At 42.1% G+C, this 18,874-nt stretch overlaps 1 protein-coding gene across 6 annotated transcripts in view; it reads right to left on the bottom strand.

The window, feature by feature from the left end:
- The window catches only part of samd11 (sterile alpha motif domain containing 11), a 50,145-nt gene extending 44,344 nt beyond the window's left edge, over nt 1–5,801 (bottom strand). For 2 of the 6 annotated variants that reach the window (XM_085258504.1, XM_085258505.1), the window contains exons 1-2: nt 4,557–5,801; nt 3,335–3,426 (exon numbers count right to left, since the gene is read on the bottom strand). In XM_085258504.1, coding sequence (XP_085114630.1) covers nt 3,335–3,426; nt 4,557–5,256 — 792 coding nt within the window. In that variant the 5' untranslated portion in view covers nt 5,257–5,801. The remainder of the gene's footprint in view (nt 1–3,334; nt 3,427–4,556) is intronic. The other 4 variants (XM_085258500.1, XM_085258501.1, XM_085258503.1 and 1 more) reach the window with 3 other exon arrangements.
- Between the last annotated feature and the right edge of the window lie 13,073 nt (nt 5,802–18,874).

Raw genomic sequence — 18,874 nt, 5'->3', positions numbered from 1 at the left:
GAACGCAAGCACAAACACTTTACTCCACACACACACAGATATCGAGGAGGAGGGTTTTTCAAGAAATATCACCATTGTCTTCACTGTCACAAACCACATTTGGTTGACAGACAGCTGTTCCAACTTATTTTAGGGGCATCTTAACAGTGTCCGCACCCACCACAGAGCAGCACAGAGCTCGTTCACACAAACTGCCAGACACATTCAGCTCTCAGTCTTTGGCATCTCTGCTGAACAGGACACTAACGGAAGCTAATGGGTAATTTGCTAAATTAAACAGTTTATTTTAACTGAATTATTCATAGATGGAAAGACAACAAGAGCCACAAAAATGGTTTTAAGTGTGTGTGTATATGACTAGGATTGCATTTCTGTATGTCATACCCACATTACGGTTTTAATGTCTCTATCAGTAAGACTGATGCACATATTGGAGGCTCCATATCTAATTGGTCACAGAGACACAGAGAGAGACGCGCACCAAAGTTATGCACTTGGCACAACTGCAGTTTCTGCACACTTCTGAGCTGATGACCTATTCCATTGTTACCATAGCAACGTAGCATCAGCAACATGCGTGCGTGCGTGTGCACAAACACAGAACACATCACGCAGTAGATACGGTCTAGCCATCACACAAACACATCGTCCTCCTATATTTCACTCAACATGGAGCACTTTATTTAATTATCTTCTCCATTCTTACCCAACTGAAAATGGGTGTTATGAACATAATGAGAAAGAAGTTATACGGAAAAAAGTGTTTGTGTACGTGCTTGTACAGATATGCGTGGCTGCGTGTTTAATTCCACTTTGCAAAAGAAGCCCTTGATTGGAGGAGGTCTTTATGAGCCGGAGGAGGGGAGTGTAATTTCCTCCCGGCCTCCGCCAGTTCCGCTGAAATAACAGAGCAGAGGAAGCCCAGCTCTCCCGGGAAGAGACACACACACACACGAACCCAAACACACTCGTACGTGCACACACAGCAAGCTGACAAGTCAGCCGGTATCAGGCAAAGAGAAACACAAATACAAATCAACACAAACATACGCAAAGACAAAAAGACAAATACACAGAGCTAAGATAAAGTATTATATAGACACTCAATAAGCAGCATCTGAAAACCTCAATGAATAACCGTAACAAAAGCAAACGCTAATAAAGAGGAATCCTTTAAGCAACTTGCCGTTATTACATAATGGAAAAGTAAGACACCTCGACAGCGAGTCGTAAAGGAATTAATTTCATACACCAACATTAAGAACATATTTAATCCATAAACTTTCCAGTGTAGCGGACCAATTTGTGTCGTGGTGTTATTAAAACAGCTCGTGCCCAGGCAGACGCAGCAAATTACCTTCCCTGATTTCTGTGCAGGCAGGTGAGACGTCTTCCCACCAGCTGCTGCACTTTTTTATGATGGCTTGCCTCATGCCTATAGCGAAACAAGATCACTCAAAGTTCAGCCGTCAAACTTTCAAAACAAATGTCGGCATGAGGTAATTTGTGTCAGTAGGCAGGCATATAGTGCGCGCGCGCGTGTGTGTGTGTGTGTGTGTAAAAGTGCGAGAGAGCGAGAGCTCATCAGTGAGGGAGTGCTGGCTGCCATGCCCTGAGGGGAGTCAGTGGGGAGAAAGGGAGACGCCAGTACAGGCCATACAAGTCCCGCTGCCTTCCCTCCTCCGCCTAACCCTCACTGCTCCACATAGAACTGCCAACATACTCAGCCTGTGTGTCTATGTGTGTGTGCGTGTGTCATAGAGGTATTCACTTGGTGGGTTTGACTTTAGGCTTCACCACCAACCCAAGGAAAGGGGAAAGAGGCAGAAAAGGCTACAACAACAACCTTAAGGCTCTCATATCTCTGCTTACGTCAATAACAAAGTTTTCTCCGTCACAGCTGTAATTGAAGTGGAACTGTACAAGCCATAGCAAGCCAAGAGCCAATGATATCAGTAATGAGCCTCAGCGCAAGCAAACGCTCACATTTTCAAATCCTTCGTTAAAAAATAAGACGTGTATTTTTCCTGCCCCCAACCTCCCTCAGGTAATTTGTTTTGGCTGAACTCAATGTGTCAGGGTGCAGGTCTTCATCCTTGGCTGTAAAAAATGTCACCAGTTTACCTGTATCACTCAAACACCTCCGGCTTATCAAACCCGCCTTTGCCTTGCGTGCCTCGCACACAATAATCAGCAGTAGCCACGCTCAGTAGCTCGCTAAGCCTCTTACACCCTTCCCTCAAGATTAGAGCTTGGGAGCGACAACAGATGCGCTCCGCGGTGATAAAAAAAAAAAAAAAAAAAAAGAAAGAAAGAAAACACAGACACACACGCAAAGACACACACTCACGCTCAAAACCCTCTGCACCTGTGTGAACAGATTTGGCGGCAGCGAGCCCGCAGTGTGCTTGCTCAAAGCTGACACACACACACACACACACACAGAGCGGTGACGCTATAATCGTGACACACCTGCAAGGCCTCAAGGTTTGGCACCGTGCCCTTGGCCGAGCCCTGAGGGAGGCACTAGGCAAACAAAAGTTCAACAGCCAGGTGAGGAAACTGACTCGGCGAGACAGAAGAACCTGACCACTGATACCCAACGTCAGGCATTAGACCTGGACAGCTCAATGCCTCCGAATAAAAGGCTGTTTGATACGCCACATCTGTGAAAGGCTGAAAGTGGATTTGATATTCATGCTGAGGAAAATTACCATCAAAGCTGACATGTGTGCCTGTAGGGTCTCTTCCATCAAGGTTACAAAGACTGCTTCACAATATACTCTTACAGACTACCCCCACTGGTAGAATAAAAGCTGACAACAAAAATACCAATAAATGCTGGTATGTCTTTTCCAGCTCTGACCCACGCCAAACTCAACTATAGGCTAAGAGGAAAAAATATATAATAAACAAAAAGGAGTACAGACTCCAAAGCCCTTAAATAAGATTTTGCGATTTAAGAAATACAGAAATAAACTGATGTGCCAGCCGAGAAAGAGCAAACTGTCCTCTTTGATTTAACTGAGCAGAAAAACAAACAATTATATTGCCTATCTGCAAAAGAAAATGACAAAACCTTTGACACAAATGTTTTTTATACCACGACTGTGCTCTTTGACCAGTTATAACCTTCACCACCAATGAGATAATTCTTCACCACTACAGTAACCCTACACACTAAAAAAAAAGAAGTTACCTTTAAGACAAATAAGCTATACCTCAGCAAGTAGTGTTCCCATACCCAACATAAAACATACAGAAAGCCACAGCAGCCACCAGTATACATATATATACATATATATATATATATATAAAAAAGAAATATTCTTACCACTGGGGATGAAATTCGACAACCAGGGCAATCGCAGATGGGTGGATGCACCTGTAAGATTCCTTTGGACATAAGAGTCTTGAGACTTTTTCCTGGAAACAAACAAGAGAGACACTTTCAGAGAACACCTATCATATCCTCCATCAACTAAACTCATCTCCTGTAGCATGGGAGAAGCTCCCCACTAACATGGCATCTGTCTTCAGCTCTTCACCTCAGAATTTTAAAAACAAATAATGTTAAATAACAAAAATAAATAATAATAACCAGATAATTAACACAACACAGACCTGAAAGAGTCGGTACCTGTAAAGATTTGCCTATTCTCTGTTTAATTTTATCACTGTGTCCAGCTGTAGCCACTGTTCAGGGCTGCGAGCCAGCCAGGAGCTTACTGACATCTGTCTATAGGAATCGCTATATTAAACTATAAGACTATCAGTTTTGACCTGTGGGCGACCCCCCCACACCCCCACCCACACACTTCTTAATGCGTGTCAGTTTTGCCTGAGTAGCCCTGCATGCGCGTGAGTGTGAGGCGAAAGGGCGCGCACCAAGCGTAGTTACTGCATAAGAATACTTTGCTGTAAATGCCAAGCTAAAAAAAAATCACTGGCAACGGTTTCTTGCTTTTTTTTGTTTTGTTGCTATTTTGTTCTTCTTGGGTTTTTTTAATGAAAACAAAAACATTCAAAATGAGTCAACAGCTTTAATGAGAAACACTGGATACAAATAAGTCGCATTAAACGAACTGTGATGCTAAATTGACGCAAAATATCGGCTCATAAAGTCTCCTCAAATCTAACATGCAATGCGTAAACGTGAACACCCATGCACAAGTGCAGCTGCACCTAGCGGAATGATTTATCCCATAATGTGGAAGAAAACAATATATCTGAACTGTCACGTATTTCAGTAAACTACGTCTAACTTTTCACCTCGGTCCAGTGCAGCCAACTCCTAGTGCAGCCCCGGCTCGGTGTGTGTGAGAGCAGCCCAAACTCTGTGTCAAAGGCTCGGAGGGTATGTGGAGGATATGCGCCCTTTCTCATCTGTCTCCTTACGCACCGACTGCTGTAACCCTTTCACTCCAAAACTCAGTACCGAACCACAGGATTCAAGTTAGTAGCCACACTATGCGGCGTCTATAAAGCTCCTAATTCACAGTGTCGTGTCCTCCTTTGCCCGTGAACCTTCAGAAAAGTGAAGATACAGCTCTTACCTTTGTGTCTGATACTCCGTTTCCAATCTTTGGCAGTCTCACGTCCACTGACAAACTGGAACTCGTTGGGGGTGAGCCACTCGCCCCTGTATTTAATTGAGGGTCCCTTACTGCCTTGACACAGTTTATTGATATAAAGCAAAGCCTTGTTTTCCCCGCACTCCACCTCAATGCAAGGCTCCCCGTTGTCGAAGAAGGGCTGAAAGTCGGGGATGGAGGAGAACCTCTCTACCATTAAGTCGTCCGTGTGATGGTGGAGGTGCTGGTGATGCAGCGCCGAGTCGTGGAGCCCCAAGTACGCGCGATGATGGGCGAAAATGTGGTCGTAGGGCGGCGGATGCGGGGTCACCACGGGGATAGCGGTGGCATTTAAAGGGGCCAAGTATTCAGAGGGGTTGAACGCAGTCAATGCCATGTCGTCTCCATCCAGCCTCTCCTTCTTGATGGCAGGCATGTTAGTGGGAGCCGAGCGCCGGTAACAAGTGAAAAGCTGCTGCTCGCCCGATCCAACTTGAGCGTCCTCTTCGTCTGCGAGTTGGGCTGACCCAGACTTGGAGACGCGCCGCTTGGTTTTACGCAGTCCCGTGTCGCCGAGAGACAGCGGTCTGATGAAGTTGCCGGATAGATTCCCATTCAGTAGTTTCCAGCTCGCAGCGGCAGCAGCGCTCTCCGCCAGCCTCACAGCTCCTACCTCCCACATTTAATCACACTCGCTCTGTTAATACCTGACATGCTGGGCAGCCCTGAGCCCCTCACACTCTCCTACCTGCTCTAATCAGTAGCGGCCACGTTTTACCTCGCACTTCTTAGCGTTTGAGAATTTTAAAAGTGGGAGTTTTCTTTTCTTTTTTAATATCCACCGAGTAGAGGTAAACCAATCGCCAGTGCAATCTTAAAAAAAAAAAAAAAAAGCGATTCTGTTGTGGAAACTTGGGGGAGATGTAACGAGCCCAAATGTTACAGCCAATAATAAGAAGCCGATAAGAGTGCGTGTTTTATTTCAATTAAACCACAGTTATATGTGCCACTGATCAGAAACGCGCCCCAATATTATTATTAGTAATAATAATAAAATATGAGACTTAATAATCCTTAGTGTCTGCGCAAACGTTGGTGCGGTTTAAAGTTTGGTAAGAGTTGTTAGTTTTTAACCCCTGTGTATGTCGCTGAAGTCACGCTGAAGTTCACAGACCCAGACCAAACAAGATTTGCACTCTCCGCCGCTTCTCAACTTGGCCCATTTAAACAGCGGAGGCTAGGCGAGACCCACACAGAGGGAGGGGGGTACCGCGAGGGACGGCACTTCAGTGCGTAAAATGGAGGAACCACCACGAGGAAGTAAACTGTCTCCACCTATTTAACTAACTCTTAAACTTCTTTCAGCTCTTTCCTTCTGTTTACCCAAAAGCTCACAATCATATAATTATTAAGTGGAACACTGACACAAAATCGCACTCATACAATTTAATAACTGAAGCAAAATTCAACCCAAAAATATGCCTTTCGTGTCATTTTAAACTTCACTATTAGAGGAACTGCTCCAAATTTTGCTTTGGCCATTGTTTTTAGCCAACAACAACAAAAAAGGCCAGTTTTACTCACATTTTCAACTTGTAATCACTTCATCATCATATAATTTCACAGCTCTAAAGTAGTCCTTTACTATTAACCTAGCCTATACAAAAGAAATGGACTGCTGGATGGACGTCAGAGACCACCAGATCCACACATGGCCACTGCTGTGTTCAGTTTTGGTGTCTAAATTCAACCATCTTATTTGTTATACTTCACCTACTATGACCCCGTTCTGCCCTCTCCCGCCACACCTGCTGCAGTGTCTTTATGCGAGCCGCCACTTTCAGCGCTGAACACATTTTCACCTGTTAAGCTCTCTACATGTTCTATTTTTGGTGTTAACCAAGTACAGAAGGTGTTAACCTTGTGCTTCTATTTATTATAATAAAAAAACAAAGCAAAACAAGATTGATATCATTTTCAGGTATTACAAAAACAGCAAAATAGTGAGCTGTTAGACGTGTGCTTAATAACTAAGTTAATGGAAAACTTATTTTTTTTGTGTTTTGTCCTTTATATAGCTTCTGTTTTGATGTAGACAGGAAATACAAAGACAGACACTGGTGTGACATGCAATAAAGGTCAAATTATGGACCAAAAATATATTTTTGTGGTCTAAGACTATTTTGTCCTCAATACAGTCATAAGTAACGGCGGTTTGTTTGAGTAAAAGTGTTAAAATTGAACTAAACTCAATCATCATATAGCAAATTTAAAAAGGTTGGTCTTATATGTAACCACTGCTGCAGACTTTTGTTTCTTTAACTGGAGTATAACCCAAAACCTGGAACCATACGTTCTGAAAGCACTTTCTCTCCACGCTGTCTGCAGGGTAGGCTCCCCTGAGCTCCTGGAGCTTATGAGCAAGACCACATCTGACCCCCATCAGTGAAGAACCACCCAGGTGGATCCACCACCACCAACACATGGAATAGCCATTCCAGCAGCAGAGGTGGGGTCTAAAGCGCTGTGTGTCAAGAGCTTATAAATCAGGCCAAACTGCCTCTGACACACACAGGAAAGAGGCACGCCACACCGCAGGCGGAAGCGCTGCACGGGAAGGCCGGAGTCCACAGCCCGGGCCAAAACTGGTATAAAAGCCTCCAGCCACGACCAAGCAGGCAAACACACAGCAGACATGTATAAAAACAGATGCCAGCTACCTCACTGAAGATGATGACAGGCTGTAGATTGACATTTTTCCCTTTGGATATGAGAAGCTGTGATGTCTGAAGGGAAAAGTAATGGAATTAGTGGGTTTGTGGATTAGGAAGAGACCAAAACAGATGTTACATTCACAGCTAAGGAAGAAAAAAGTGACCTGAGATCACTTCTCTGAAAAGCCTCGCCTGAAACAGAAAGAAAAAAAAAAATCCAATCAAACATTTTTCGACATATCTTTCCACGTGATGGTGAGCTCGCCGAAAAGCAGCACTGACATTAATTATGAACTGCTGACATTTATGGCATATGTTTAAAAAGTCGTTTCTAGGAAGTGGAACACTGCATTTCAGATTAGAAGCTCTGATACTTTATCAAAGCGGGCCTCACCGCAGCAAAATGTCTCGATGGAAACCTTGTTGATAAGTGCGTTGGTGCTAGAGGCTGCACCGTCGGGAGAGCCCTGATGAAACTAGTCATAAAGGGGACACCCATTACTTACACCCACTGCCCATCCTTGAATGTGACTCATTCAAGGGGTTCCCCAAACTTTAGTGACGACACCTCAACTTTCACATCTTCAAAAAATTGGTTTGGTGTTAAATGAGTAAAACTTTCCATCAGCAACCTGTGCGTCTTACATAAAAAAAAATGCAAAAAAAAAAAAAAAAAACAACCTCTTGATTTGATGGGGAAACCTTGCTCAACCTTTCTACCTCCTTTAACCTTTTTACTTCCTTTTTGCAGTTTGCAGTGTGGAAGAGTCTCGTGTACAATAGAAAAGAAAATACCAAAGAAAAACCCACACCTGCTCATACACCTCATAAATTTACAGTGAAACAGAAAATCCCAGCATCAATGCATAATGGCTATATTACAGTAAAATGGTATCTTATTTTAGTTAACAGAGCGTTACCTCTGCTTGTGTTGCTTTTGAGCTAAAAAGAAAAAAAAAAAAGAAGTTAATTCTGTTACATTTGAAACCAATTTAGAGTAGAAATAACCCACAGGGCATAAAGTCAGGCAGCTTTGCTTGTGTAGGAGCTTTAATAAAATGTGTTGTGGATTCTACAAAAAAGTACCTCCCACAAAGATGATATAAACATTAGTTCTTTTGATATAATTAACTTTTTGTTGCCAACTACTTCTTCACTCTGTGACTTTCTGTGTTTCCTGAGATGTCTCTGAGCAGCCTACACAGACGCACACTTGTGCATCTTTCAGCTATGACGTACTCTAGTCAAGCGACCATGAGTCAAGCCTTGCACTCGCACAGCAAAACACTGGTGGAGATATTAGCATCACCTCAGCTTAGAGTTTCTCAGTCTCATGCTAAACACCTGTTCACATGTGAATAAACTGGTGAGCCTGCAGTACAAACCCTTAGATTAGAAATGAGATACCGACTGATTTAACAACCCCAAAATATACATAGAAAGCAAACCAATAAGGAACAAGAGAGACTTTAACACTACTGAATTTTTCTCTTCAGGTTGGTCACTAAACTTAATACAGACACCGCTTCACTGCACTGTTTGTGTATTTTCTTTTGACATTTCATCACTGTAATATTTTTAAATGATAAATTAAACATTCATATTGCTAAATTACACTGTTGCTTTCTGGAAATTCTGTCTATGAGCGCTACATTACGCAGAGGATAAGCGTCTACAGCTGTCTACAAAACTTCAAAAACGCAGAGATCAGTCCTCCCCTGTAAACCATAAAGGATGTTTACACAAACTGTTGGGGTCGGCTTATTTGGCCGTGTGGGCTAATGAAGCACAACTTTTGTCAGTCTTCAAAGTGTGTTTTACAGCCATTCTCTCTCCCTGTCGTCCGGCGGGAACCCCCCTAGAGCGGCCTCCGCCTCTGCGCCGTTGTTGGCAGCGGCCCGGAGCCGCAGCGCTGCCGGCGGGGGAGAGTGGTAATAAATAACCCGGGGAGAGGAGCGGAGACCGCCGGGCGGTGCACAGTCTGACCTGACAAATACTCACTGGAAAACCATCAGAGAGCGAGAGCCCACCCCTAGCGCTTGGAGCCAGCCTTTCAGACATGAGCTGCAAAATATATAGGCCTGCCCCTACTGGAAAAAACAAGGAGAGGAAGAAGACAGAAGCGTCTCCGTCTCTCCCCCCGCATTCACATCCAGACACCGCCGGAGACACGGCGAGAGTAATTAACTATTTAAAGTTCCTTCTGAAAGCATCAAAGTACGCCCTGTCCAAATCCACTATGGCAAAATAGGAGACGATAAACAAGTCAGAGGAAGTTACAGGAAGATTAAACTATTTTAAGTTTTGCTTGACATGGAAATGACCCAGTTAGCCTGAATTTAACCCACAAGTTCACTAATGTTCTGCCTTGTTTGCTAACTGTAACTGGTGAACTTAGGTTCACAATTTCAAAAATGTCCTTGATTAAAAATGAGCATATTTTAGTGCCTATACCCCAAACTTCCAATGTTATCCCATTAGTTTTATGATAACGCCTTTGCGTGCGATTGCATTGCAACTGTACTGTTAAGGATTATGGACATGCAACCTACAGACACGCATTTGTGCAGTCCTCTAAAAAAGAAAACCAGCCACAGACTGTATAAAACACTCAGGTAGCTTCCCAGCTGGAAAAATTAAGCCCATGTTGAAGTGTGCTCAACTTGCATTTCATCTGAAAACCACCAGAGAGCAACAGCTGTGGTTTCAAACACACTTCCTGTCCATTAGAAGTTTACTGGAAAACAGCTTCCTGCGTTGACCTCTCAACACTTTCATGTTGAGTTTGAGCTCAGTCAGTCATTTTGAGTCATAGCGAATAAAAAAACAACTCTAAATTAAGGATAATCTGTGATCATGAAACCATATAATCATTAGCTAACGCCTTGCGATTGACAAACTGTTGCTAATAAGCGTGTAACTTTACACAGAGACCCACCCATCTCTACCACATCCATTTTTTTTTTGGGCAACCAGAAAAGCTCATCTCAAGGTTTCAAAACGGGACTTCAAAAACAGCAGCTACGCCCATCTTTTATAGCGTCTATGCCAACAGCAAAGCCCAATCAGACTGATATGGTTTTCTAGGTTAAATGCTGATTTGTTAAAAATTGTGCCTGAGCAGGAAAGAGAAATAGTGCAATTTACCAAGTACAGACCAAAGATTTTAAAAATAACACAAGCAGCTCAAAAAGTGCCCCAGTGGACACCTTTCATTTGGTTTCACTTCGGCTCTTATGTTATACAACTTTGGTTTTATACACAGCTGACTGCAGGACCAACAGAAAAATCAAGAGGACCTCACGGCCAGTTGTTGACCCCACGACTTTTTACAGAGTGACAGTGGAAAGCTACATCGTGTAGACTCCTGCAAAGCTATGCACCACCCACGCACAACCATTTGTTTACTTTAATAGGTTCCTAAAATCCTAAAAAAAAAAAAAATAATAACAGTAATAATTATCCCATCTAGATGAGCAGTGTTTTGAACAATATCAATACACAAACACTAAAAAAAATAACATCCAGCACTGCCAAGAGCATACTCAAGTACCAGGTGGCAATATGACCCTAACTCTACAGAAATGTTGTCCCAGTCACAAGCCTCGTGCAAACAATAACAAGAATCACAGTCTTGCATCATAAAAGATGATAAAGATGCCTACTTTTGATGTTGCAATAAAAAAATCTTTGTTTTCCTTGCTCACATGTAAACAGAGAAAAGGAATTTCTTAAAGTCAAGTTTCCAAAAGCTCAGTTTTCAGTGACCCAAAATGGCATGCAAGTATGTACGAAAGGCCAAAACACATAGATAAACCTACGTTTTCTAAAACACCCGTGTACGTGTGGAAAGGACTGAAGAAATTTCAGAACATCATTTTAAAAATGTTTCTACTTTACTTTTGCTAGTTTTTGTCGAAACCACAGCATCAACAATACACAAGCTGTTAGTCAGCAGCTAAAAACACTAAGGTGAAATTAATACCTTTGCAGACAGATAACTGACCAAAGTTGTGGTGTTAAGCCTTAGCTATTTCATTCTGTAGTTTACGGGGGTTCTCTTGATACATATATCAATCCATCGTCTCCTGTTTATCCAATTCAGGTTTGGGGTGGAACCCATCCCTGTTGACCCAGTGCAAGAGGTTGGCTACACCCTAGACAGGTTGCCAGTCTATGGCACGGCTAACACAGTGACAAAAAACATTCACGCTGGCATGAGTCAGTGTACCCTAATACATGGTTTAAAATCACCAATCAACCTAAAGTGCAGATATCTGACAAACTCCACACAAAAAGGGCCCAACTGGAATCAAACTCAGGACCTTCTTGCTGTGTTAACCACCACACTATTATGCTGCCCAACTAAATTAGTATTAATAGTCATTTAACTGTAGCCTGTAACATCATGCAAGAGCACAAAGACCACATGGATTGGAGTCACTTAGTTCAGATTTCCAGTTGGTGCCATCAACCAATTGGATAGGCCTAACCTAAACATGTGATGTAGCGCTACACCCCATTTTTGTATACATTTTTGTTTTAGATGGATCAAAGTAGTGAAAAATTGGGGACCACGGATTTTTCAATTATTAGAAGCAACTGTTGGACCAGTTGTCACAGCCACAAGGAGGTTTATTCAACGTAAACAAGACTAAACGTCTGACTCATAGGCCATCACCCAACCACGATGCTCTGCCCCTTCCTGCAAGAGGAACCAGCTGTGAGTAGTGCACTGATAATAACACCAGCATTTTAAGTATAGAGAATATGGTATTATAATCAGGATCCTTTAGCGTACACTGACTCATTAGTCTTAGAGATGCATCACTTCAATCAGGAGGAGATCATTTACATATGAGTCAAACAAGGGAATTCCCGTCATCACCCCTAAACAGTTGCGAGCTAAATAAAGATGTTATAAAGCAAGGCCCGTGATATGATGCAAACAGCAGGTTCAGTGAGCTTACGCTACCTGAATAGAAGCTGTTGCCACATCTTATGAGTTGTTCTGAAGAAAAACAAGGGAATTAGTATTTTGGCTCATTTGCTGGGTTCAAGTTTTGTTCCCCCCCCAAATTGTGCCTTTTGTATAATTGCTTTAACATGACAGCTAACATTAAAATGTTCTGCGACCTGCGAAGTTTCACCTTAGTAGAAAGAAAAAGTCTTCATCCGTATTTGAAAAATACTTTTTGTATTTATTCTTTTTTTGTCCTCAGCTTCTTTGATAGTCAAAATGTGAATAATTAAATGATAATAACATAACTGATATAATCAAGGCAGTGGATGGAAACACAAGTTAATAACTAAACTAAAATGAGTACATTTCTCAGTTGCTTTCTGTACAGTTATTTTTTTTATGCGTTTGTCATCTCGGTAAATTCCCACTAACATTCAAGCAGAAGCTCTTGTTACAGTGAATACTTTGCATCTTACAATTCATCCTTCCTCTCATCACATACTTGATGGTCATCATTACTAGTATCCGACTAGCTGGTGACGCTAGTCGGAGTACAAATTTCCAGATTAGTGAATTTAGTTTGGTTCTTCTGCGGCTTTGAAGAACCAAACAATCTGTATTAGCATAACTGTGATCACACAGCTGGTCTTGGCTCTTTTAAGCAAAACATGGAGAAATATTAAGACTTTCAGTATCCAGGGATGTCAGACCTGTATTAGATAACAGGCTGTGACTGTTTTGGCATGGGCTAGGATAGAGAATATGAAGACTAAGATTTCTTTGGTACTTCACTCTACTGTCACACAGCTCATCACCTCTGCTCCGTAGACCTACACATTCTTCTCAACAAGCTCCATTTTAAAAGGAGAAAAAAACTGTATTTTAATCAGAGTCTTCATAGAAGCAGTTTCATTTGAGTCGTGTGACACAACGGCTACTGTTTTAATTAATCTACCCGTCTGTAGATGTTACAATATTGTTATAAGGTTTTGTTTTTCTGCCTCTTTTCCTCCTTCCTATATTCATTGTTCTACTGTGGCTGTTGGTGGTTTCTGTCCTGGGGTTGAACCTCTTGCTGTGAGCCATTCCTCCCGCACCTGTTTGTAATGAAGTCATCAGTCGGCAGTTCCTCAGCACTGTCCCCATCAACATGGTGACACTTAGACCGCCTTTGTGTTAAACCTGTTTTCAAATAAAGACTAGTGTACTTACCTTATATCTCAGTGCTCTCCATAGTAACCTACCTGGAAACCTCGTCCGAACCCTGTCTATTTGGGAGCCCACTGACCTGCAGTCTGGTGATAGCTCCAACAATTCTGCTTCCTTTTGGCACCACCTCAGCAACCAGAGGAGCTGCTTACCTGCACTCAGCCTGCATTTCCCCTCTACACCCATCCGCTTCTCTGGAAACTCACCTGCCGACCCAGAAACCCACCCACGCTCTGTCTCCCTGTCAATTTAGAGCTCCGGCAATCCATTCCTCGTTGATCCTGCTTACAATTCCTTGTCTCCGGTTCACCAACAATCCATCACGCTTCTTGGGTCCTGATCATGGCAGATATACACCTACTGAAACAACACAGTGCGTACAAACCTAACCTACCCAACTCTATTAAATGTGTGTTGGAATCACACACCGGACATAGGACACTTTCACAGATGACCTACAGCCCAACACTGTGCCGGGACACTTCCAGGGCAGATGCAAATGGAGGGTTTGAGCTGCTGCTGCTCAGCTAAAGAGCAAGCTAAAGGCTAAAGGAGAGGGAAAAGGTGCACTTATAATAAACCTGTCTCATTGTGGATGAATCAGATTTCTGGAACAGAACTAATGAAACAGAGTTGATGATTCTTCCATCATAATCCTCAGAGTACACCGCGCACAGGTTAGCAGGAGCTCACTTTGGTATTTCATTAATAATGCACACAAGGCTTTTGGGTTATCCAAATTAACACAAAACAGCAACAACACATTGGTGTTAAAATTTCTACTCTATATTTCAACACATTTTTAACACTGTACAGCTGTGATATAATAAAATGAGTAACAATGGTAAACAGCCCTTGCATAAGGACACACAATCCCTAGTATCAGCAAGATGGAGATTACGATCGAGCGAGTATATCAGTTTGTTTGTTTGTTTTTTTAAACAAAAGAGGGTGACTAAAACAAATTATAAAAAAATCTGGGCCATTATAAAAATTAAAAATCCTAACCTGCCCTTGATACCGATTTCATCTTTCTCCACGTTTCAGACTCGCTTTGGTTCTTTTGGCATTCACAGAGTATGGCACCTCTTGGTTCAGGTCAAACTTCTGTTGTAGTAGTTGTTCCTGTTCGGTGTTATTTGCTCCAGTAAAAGGATGCTACCTTTGCTGATTCATTTTCATTTGATCTAGACCTGAAACTTCTCAAGGGACCGCAGGGAGTTTGGCTCTTCTAAATTGGAATTTGTGGAATTTAATATCACAAACGTTCAGAGAGGATACAGTCTCCGAGGCCTTGACTCTACCTCTGTTAGCAGACACAGAAAATGATCAAAAATCACAAGATGGGGGAAGAAAAAAAATGATAGATCAAAAGTGCCAGATTCTAACAAGTCTTTGGAAAGGAAAGCACAAAATTTGTCAATTCAAAGCATTCTTGTGATTACAGTCTACTAAACAACACATCCAATTGAAAATTCATCTACAGCATTTTCAATATGTGCAGAGTGCTACAACGGCAGCTTTTCTGGCTCCTGTTTGCAGTCTCTAAACACCTGCAACAAAAATCAGCAGCTTCTTCAAAGCGGTTTAAGTCATGTTTTCCTTTCATTTTGCTTTTTAAAACATTTTTAACACTGCATTGGCCTGTGAACACAAAGAGACCACTCTGCTATTTTTGTGGTGTAACCTGGGCCTAAAGCTAAATCTTTAACCAAACAGTCGTCCAAAAAACTAGCCTAAAATAAGTTTGAAAACTGCACAAGTGTGAGATCAACACAGTCTTGTAACTCCAGAATTTCAGAGTTGGCAAGCAGGCGGAGAAACATTAAACCCAGGGGGAGGGGGAGGGCTGGGGAGTGGAGGGGAGGGGGGGTTATGCTGTCGTGCCGGCGCCCTTGGCCTCCCCCAGTGGATCTGGGGGGTCAGGCGGCTGTCTGTGATCCCACACAGCGGCTCTTCCACATGGGATTTATTTTCTTGCTGGATGGGCAGGCAGGCGGCCCAAGAGGATTCTCATTTTAGACCAGCGTCTGTAGCTGTCAACGCCAGCCGACAGAGGCGAGCGGACACCCGACCCCGAGTATCCTCCCTCAACACTCCCCTTTGGACTGTCTCCCCTCCTCCTCCTTGTATTCCCTGTTCACACACAGAAAAAGCACACAGACACCGAGCATGCACACCTACACACACACACAAAATAATGATTTCACAGCCTCTCGTTTTCTTTAAATAAAACCTCCACTTACGTTATGATGTGGCTGGAAATTATAACATTTAAAAAAATTCAGCATGACTGTTTATTCAGTTTTGCATTCAAAGCCATTTTTTTGCAGTTTAGCAGGAGTCCTTATCTTTGATTGTAATGCTGTGTGGTGAACTCAACTGAAAGCCTCGACGAGCAATGAGCCAGGTCTATCTAGCAAAAAAAAAAAAAAAAATGCACAGCGTCTCCCCTTCCTCCCAAGCGCCGTTAATAATTCGTGCAGTAAAAGATAGCATGCCTCTCTGAGTTTGTGGGAGTTATTGGCACAGTATTCCCCACCATATTTGTGCGAGGCAGTGATAGGAACATAAATTATTTCTTATCTCTTCCGCAATCCATTTTTCAAAGGGCTCACTCTGTGTTTGAAGGGTAGCAGCGCCGGCAGCCAAAGCCCAGATAGTCGGCTACATTAGCCTTCAAGAGATCCGACTTCGTGATTTCAAACAATGCAATAAAAACAGAACTAATTGATATGGGCAGTACCATATATGACCACAATTTAATACCAAATTAGGCCTCTGGAATCCAACAAAAGATCAAAACAATGGTCACCATTTCCACCACAGCAAAGGCAGGCACTGTGAGATCATTAAGTTAAATGAATGGCAATGCAGCTGTGGATCTAAGAGGTAAGCCCTTGAATGTTAAATATTTCTAGATTTTCTACAAGATTTAACAGTGGACCAAAAATGGACTCTTTGTCCAAACTAGTGATTTAAAGAATTTCTAAATTATAGGTTTTTTTGCGTGTGGAAATTGGACAATGTTGGGTAAATAAATTCTCTCAATTAGATATGTTGAAGTAGTCGTCTTCTATCCGGTGAGCTGCCAAATAAAACTGAAAAGACAGTATATAATCACGCTGATGCCTTTGGAAGACACCAAAAGATTCAACCTTCTGAAAAGAGAAATACTTTTAAGGCGCCTGTTTTCCATAACAAGGCCCCTTCTGGGGTCAAGAGTTTCTCTCTCGGATGAAATCATGCAAAAAGAAACACAAGAAAAGTTTTAAGGGAAAGTGGAAAAAGTCGAGCAGTGACTTGACCTGGTCAGCTGTGTGAACGCAGCTCTGAATCGGAACATTTTCTGGAAACTCTTCACAAGCAGTGCTGGTTATCAGTCTCAGCAGTTTAGACGTGTTTTACAGTTCAGCCTGATCTGCTGAGAGAAAATGACAAATGATAAATATCAAACCCTCCTCTGCAAAGCATTAATGTCTGCTTGCAAAGAATAAACCCTAGCTCTCCCAGCTACTATTGATTTTTTTCCTGTGTGTGATGTGAAACCAGCAATCAGCACTGCGGTTCAAAATAGCCCTGAAACTGGAGCCGAGACGTCAATGAGTCGCCAACACATTTCAATTAGTGAGCCGCCCTGGCCGATCTCTCCCCTGGGGCACAAAGCACAGAGGGCCCAAGTCAACATATGGTCCTGCATTGGCTTAAACGAATCTGATAAGCCACTGAGCGGGAATTTATGTATGCCACAGCTATTTGTCTAATACTAGGTACAAATTGTAAGCTAAAAAACAAAAACAAAAAACAACTGCATGCATCTGGAATTAAAAGCAACTACAGTCTCTGAAGGCCTTTAAAGAGTCTGGGTTGTTTGACACGGGTGGCTTCCGGTCAAAAGACGCATGGAGGGATAAGAATTCAGCCAATGTAATGTGAGCTGGTAGCAGCTCACATGACATAATTTTAAGAAGTGAAATTATAGCCCATCAGTGTTTAACTTTTAATTTACCTATTTAGAAAACCTGCTTTCATTCATAATGAGCCCGTGGCAGCGCTATCTAACACCCAGAGGATGATTTACAACTTAATCTTCCGTACGGATTTTGGTGTAAGCTACTTATCTCAGGCTGTAGTTTTGTTTCTCGTTGAATAGTGTTAGGAAAAACAAGAGTATAAGTAGATTTCACATTTGCAGTACTGAATTTAACTTCGCTAACAAGTTAAAAACAATAGTATTTTGCTCCATGTGAACACAGTTCAGTTGTTTCCTTTAAATTAAAAGTGTTGGGCAAGTTTAAAGGGGCTACTGTATATGTGGGTGTTTTATTTTGAAAGTCTCAGCCTGTCCTGTCTCAAGATTCCCTATCAGCAGTGGTAGTCCTCAACGTCATCCAGAGCTGCCTCTCCTGCAAGTCTCCTGTCTTGTCCTGACTCGAACTCTTGGACTGTGTCGATATTTTGTATCGTTTTCTATTTGTCAAGACCAAGAACCCAACATGGCATTTAAGATTTGGAGCTGAGGACACTGCTCCTTTGTATCATTTAGTGAGACAGGGATCACCATTAGCAATGGCGGTCCAAAGCAAAGTAGGAGTCTGTCCACTGAATAACAGGGGACCGCCACATAAGTCAGAAGGCCAACCTGGACTTGGGAAATGAGGATTTAGGCTGGGTTTAGATTAAATTTCACAATAAAAGTAGCACCTTTAATTGTTTTTGCTAAATAGACAAAGAGAAAGACAAGAATTCTGTCAAAAAGCTATTTATCTTTACTAGAATAGCCAACAAGCTTCACTCTTTATAGATAGTGACAGAAAAAGAGACAATTTCATTGTTTGTTTTTTTAGCACTGAGAAAATCCTCAACAACAAATCAAGAATAGAAAAGTAATGCATGAATGCCAATTCAATTTAGGTTTATTTATTTGGTTCCACACAACAACAACAATGACTTTAAGGCACTTTATACTTTAAGGTAAATACCCTAAAATAATATAGAGAAAACACCAACAATTAGACCACCCCTTATGAGTAAGCACTTGAAGACAGTGGTAATGAAAAGCTGCCTTTTAACAGGAAGAAACCTCCAGCAGAACCAGGCTCAGGGAGGGGCGGCCATCTGTTGCCCCAAGTTTGAAGTAAGGGGAGGGATGCCAGATCATTGTATTAAAGTAAATACCTCAGCTGTTCTAAAGTTATTATCATCAGACTGACTCAGTGCTTTATATTCCTGACTATAAAGAATGCTGAAAACTGACATGGGGTCCACTTTCACAGTTGTTAAGCGAGTTAATTTTTTGCCATATCTCTGCTATCAGATAGCTCCAGATTTAACTAAAAACAAATTACATTTATGATATTTAACACTTGTTAATTTTTGTTTTTACAAGAAAGAAAAAAAATGCATTTTTCCTC

This window comes from Mchenga conophoros, linkage group LG20 (genome assembly GCF_057382185.1).
Source record: "Mchenga conophoros isolate Kocher_MC1m ecotype Shallow Benthic linkage group LG20, M_conophoros_male_GT1.1, whole genome shotgun sequence".
NCBI classification, from domain to species: domain Eukaryota; kingdom Metazoa; phylum Chordata; class Actinopteri; order Cichliformes; family Cichlidae; genus Mchenga; species Mchenga conophoros.
Note: the sequence above shows the minus strand (reverse complement) of the source record. Positions and strands in the feature narration are given on the sequence as shown.